Below are 3,991 nucleotides of genomic sequence, written 5' to 3'. Positions count from 1 at the left end.
GGAACATTCAGCTGCCAGTCCTGCCCATCCCTGAGCCATGTTTCTGTAATTGCTATGATATCCCAGTCCCATGTTCTTAACCATGCCCTGAGTTCATCTGCCTTCCGTGTTAGGCCCCTTGCATTGAAATAAATGCAGTTTAATTTATTAGTCCTACCTTGTCCCTGCCTGCCCTGGTTTGTTTGTTTGACTCGCTTCTGTTCTTAACTGTACCTGTCTCAGATTGATCTCTTTGAGGAGAAAGTGAGGTCTGCAGATGCTGGAGATCAGAGCTGAAAATGTGTTGCTGGAGAAGCGCAGCAGGTCAGGCAGCATCCAGGGAACAGGAGAATCGACGTTTCGGGCATAAGCCATTCCTAAGCCATTCCTGAAGAAGGGCTTCTGCCCGAAACGTCGATTCTCCTGTTCCCTGGATGCTGCCTGACCTGCTGCGCTTCTCCAGCAACACATTTTCAGCTCAGATTGATCTCTTGCCTCACTATCTCCCTGGGTCCCACCGACCCCCAACTTACTAGTTTAAATTCTCCCGAGCAGCTCTAGCACATCCCCCTGCCAGTATATTAGTCCCCTTCCAACTTAGGTGCAATCTGTCCTTGTCCAGGTCACTTCTACCCCAAAGGAGATTCCAATGATCCAAAAATTTGAATCTTTTCCCCATACACCAGCTCCTCAGCCATGCATTCATCTGCTCTATTCTCCTATTCCTGCCCTCACTAGCTCGTAGCACTGAGAGTAATCCAGATATTACTACTCTTGAGGACCTCCTTTCTTTTTAAATTTCTGCCTAGCTCTCTGTAATCTCCCTTCAGAATCTCAACCTTTTCCCGTCCTATGTTGTTGGTTCCAATGTGGACAATGACCTCTTGCTGGCCCCTCTTCCCCCTCCTGAGAACATTCTGCACCCACTCTGAAACATCCTTGATCCTGGCACCAGGGAAACAACACGCCATTCTGCTTTTTTGCTGCTGGCCACAAACATCTGTCTGTACCTCAAACTAGAGAATCCCCTAACACAATTGATCTCTTGGAACCCGACGTACCCCTCGTTGCATTAGAGCCAGTCTCCATACCAGAAACTTGGCTGTTCGTGCTACGTTCTCCTGAGAATCCATCACCCCCTACATTTTCCAAAACAGCATACCTACTGACTAGCATAAATTTGTTACTACTTAATTCTTATCATAAAATACAATCGCAAATTCGAATAGTACAGTCATGTATTTTCTTTATTATTGCAATAACATCAACTCACTAATCTAAGATTATTTTACTGTTTAATTGCTACCAATTCTGGTGTAATACCACAGCTTTCTTAACTAATATTTTACCATGACTGAATAATAGTCTATCATTAGTGCGAATAGCATATATTTGCAGAATACTCCAATAGAATAACTAATATAAAATTATGTTCTTATTGATTAGTGAACCACTAATGAATATGGTGCTATTAGCTACTATATTGTACAACATTCATTAATACCGTTTTGTTGGATACCCATATAATTTGATTATTGTAATAGCTTTGTTTATAATATTAATTGTGCAGTTATACTGACTAATATAATTTTATTATACTATTTTACTCATTTTCAATATTATACTAAAGACTGGTAAAGTTGTAGTACTATATCAATGAATCTATTACCATATTTTAAATGATGCTCTAAAATATCATCTTTTATAATTAGTTCCTGCCTTTAAAATTCATACTTACCAATCAGAACTGAAGTGGACTATGTCTTTTAATGAGTCTGATTTTCTTTTTCCAATGTTCAGAATTATGAGTGAGACAAATGACAGCTGACAATGATTACTGAATGTTCAGGTTGCATCTTACACCACTGATCAAAATGAACATAACCCTAACCGCAAACTTATGGAGGTACATTTTTTTTTGTTGTTTTATTTCAGGACGGGTTGGCCTGTGGAAGGACATCTTCACTGTATCAATGAATGAGAAATTTGATGCTGTCTTCAAACAGAAGATGGGAAAATCTGACCTCAGCTTTGATTTCAGCCTTTAAAGAATCAATGTGCATGCTTGCCAGTATTCTCAACAATAGCTAGAAGTGCTTCTTCTCATTTGTTCATCAATCACTGGTTAATCTTTGCTGTTACGTGTATTATGGCAGCTCTTTAATGATGGGTATTGGGTATTCTATATCTATAGTAGCAGTTTCCTCAACTTCACCATCTATAACTAGTAGGCTGCCTCTTAGCAGAATTGCAAGGTATATAATCTATGAAAGCAACTTAAATATAAACTATGATAGTAATTGTCTTTACCATTAAAGCTATGTACTACAAAATGAGAACTATTTGAAAATATGCAAATATATACATGCATACTTAAGTACAAACATGCAAAAGAAACCAAAATTATAAATAAGGAAAATTTAGTGCTGCAAAATATGTTGTTTTGTTCTTCTCCAAATCACTAAATGTTACATTCCTGGCTGGTTAGATAGGAACAAGCCCCAAAGCTCTATCCAGATAAGAATTAATTCATGTTTACTTTGTTCAGATATTGCTGAATCTAATGCATTTGGATTTGCAGAAGTGATGGTGTGGTGAATTGAGGTAAATGTTCTATCAGTTTCAACAAAAAATAAACAAGATTAAGGCTGTGCTCCAAATTATTAATAAAAGAACGACTGTGGGGAAAATGCTGAATGAGCTACACAATCCTCTGTTGACACTGGCTAGTGTTGGGTTTAACAAAGCCCAAGTTCTAGTTAGGTCAATCAGTGATGTACCAAAACCTAATCCACAGCATACTGATGTGGCTGTTTAATGCAATTGGACAAAAAGTTGCTGAAATAAGCTGGAAGCAACAAAGATCTAGTTGCATTCCACCAACCCTCAGCAACTGTCCCAAGAAAAAAACAAATCAATGAATTTGGTCCTATCATCCACTCTCTGTACTGTGGACAGTTTGCCTGTTTGGTATTCATCCTTTTGAAAATTGCAGTAACATTTTTGAACCAGAATAAAATACTGGTAGATAATTTTCCATTGTTTGAGAGTATTCTAAGAAATCATTTAGCATTTGTTTCATAGTGCATTTTATAAAATAAGCAGTAAGCAAATCACTTATCACAGCTTAGAGAATTCCTGTCTATTGAGAACGTTCTCTCAAAGAAGGAAGACCTAGTTGACCAAATTCATCTTTGTCTCCAATGTGTCAGTTCAACCTTGAGCACTGGAGGAAAAGAGTATATGAGGTTTGGACAACATGCAGCAAGCACCTCAAAGGACTGGAGAAGTACCAGCAAAATCCTTGTCTTCTCACGATTCTCCAAATCCAGCAGTAGGAAAAGCATACTAAAAGCAGCAACTTGTTACGCCAAGTCAACCACACAAACACAGTGGCTACAAGAGCAGGTCAGAGACTAGGGATACTGCAGTGAGTAACTCACCTTCTGACACCCTGAAGTCTATCCACCATCTCCAAGGCACAAGTCAGGAGTGTGATGGAATACTCCTCACTTGCCTCGATGGGTGCAGCTCCAACAACACCCCAGGAGCTTGACACCATCCACGACAAAGCAACCTGCCTGATTGCCACCACATCTACGAACAATCCCTCCATTACCAGAGCTCAGTAGCAGCAGTAGTGTTTACTATCCACAAGATGCACTGCAAAAATTCACCAAAGAATCTTAGACAGCACCTTCCAAACCCACGACTACTTCCACCTAGAAGGACTAGGGCAGCAGATGCTTGGGAACACCACCACCTGCAAGCCACTCACCATCCTAACTTAGAAATATATTGTCGTTCCTTCACAGTCATTGGGTCAAAATCCTGGAATTGCCTCCCTCCCAGCAGTGTGGGTCAACCCACAGCAGTTGGACTGTAGTGATTCACGAAGGCAACTCACTACCACATTTCTTCTCAAAGGCAAATTGGTGTGGGCTATCAATGCTGGCCAGCCAGCGACACCCAAGTCCCACAAATGAATAAATTTAAAAAAAGACTGCTCAGC

The 3,991-nt window shown here is 39.9% G+C and overlaps 1 protein-coding gene across 2 annotated transcripts in view; it reads left to right on the top strand.

The window, feature by feature from the left end:
• Nucleotides 1-3,434, top strand: part of sult4a1 (sulfotransferase family 4A, member 1) — a 51,736-nt gene extending 48,302 nt beyond the window's left edge. The window contains exon 8 of one of the 2 annotated variants that reach the window (XR_006314457.1): nt 1,915-2,001. Coding sequence is in view for 1 of the 2 variants with exons in the window: in XM_043709202.1 (XP_043565137.1) it covers nt 1,915-2,027 (113 nt within the window). In the remaining variant the exon portion in view is untranslated. Of the gene's footprint in view, nt 1-1,914 lie in introns of both variants that reach the window. The other variant, XM_043709202.1, reaches the window with a different exon arrangement.
• The last annotated feature ends 557 nt before the right edge of the window (nt 3,435-3,991 follow it).

Source organism: Chiloscyllium plagiosum, chromosome 19, assembly GCF_004010195.1.
Source record: "Chiloscyllium plagiosum isolate BGI_BamShark_2017 chromosome 19, ASM401019v2, whole genome shotgun sequence".
NCBI lineage: Eukaryota > Metazoa > Chordata > Chondrichthyes > Orectolobiformes > Hemiscylliidae > Chiloscyllium > Chiloscyllium plagiosum.
Note: the sequence above shows the minus strand (reverse complement) of the source record. Positions and strands in the feature narration are given on the sequence as shown.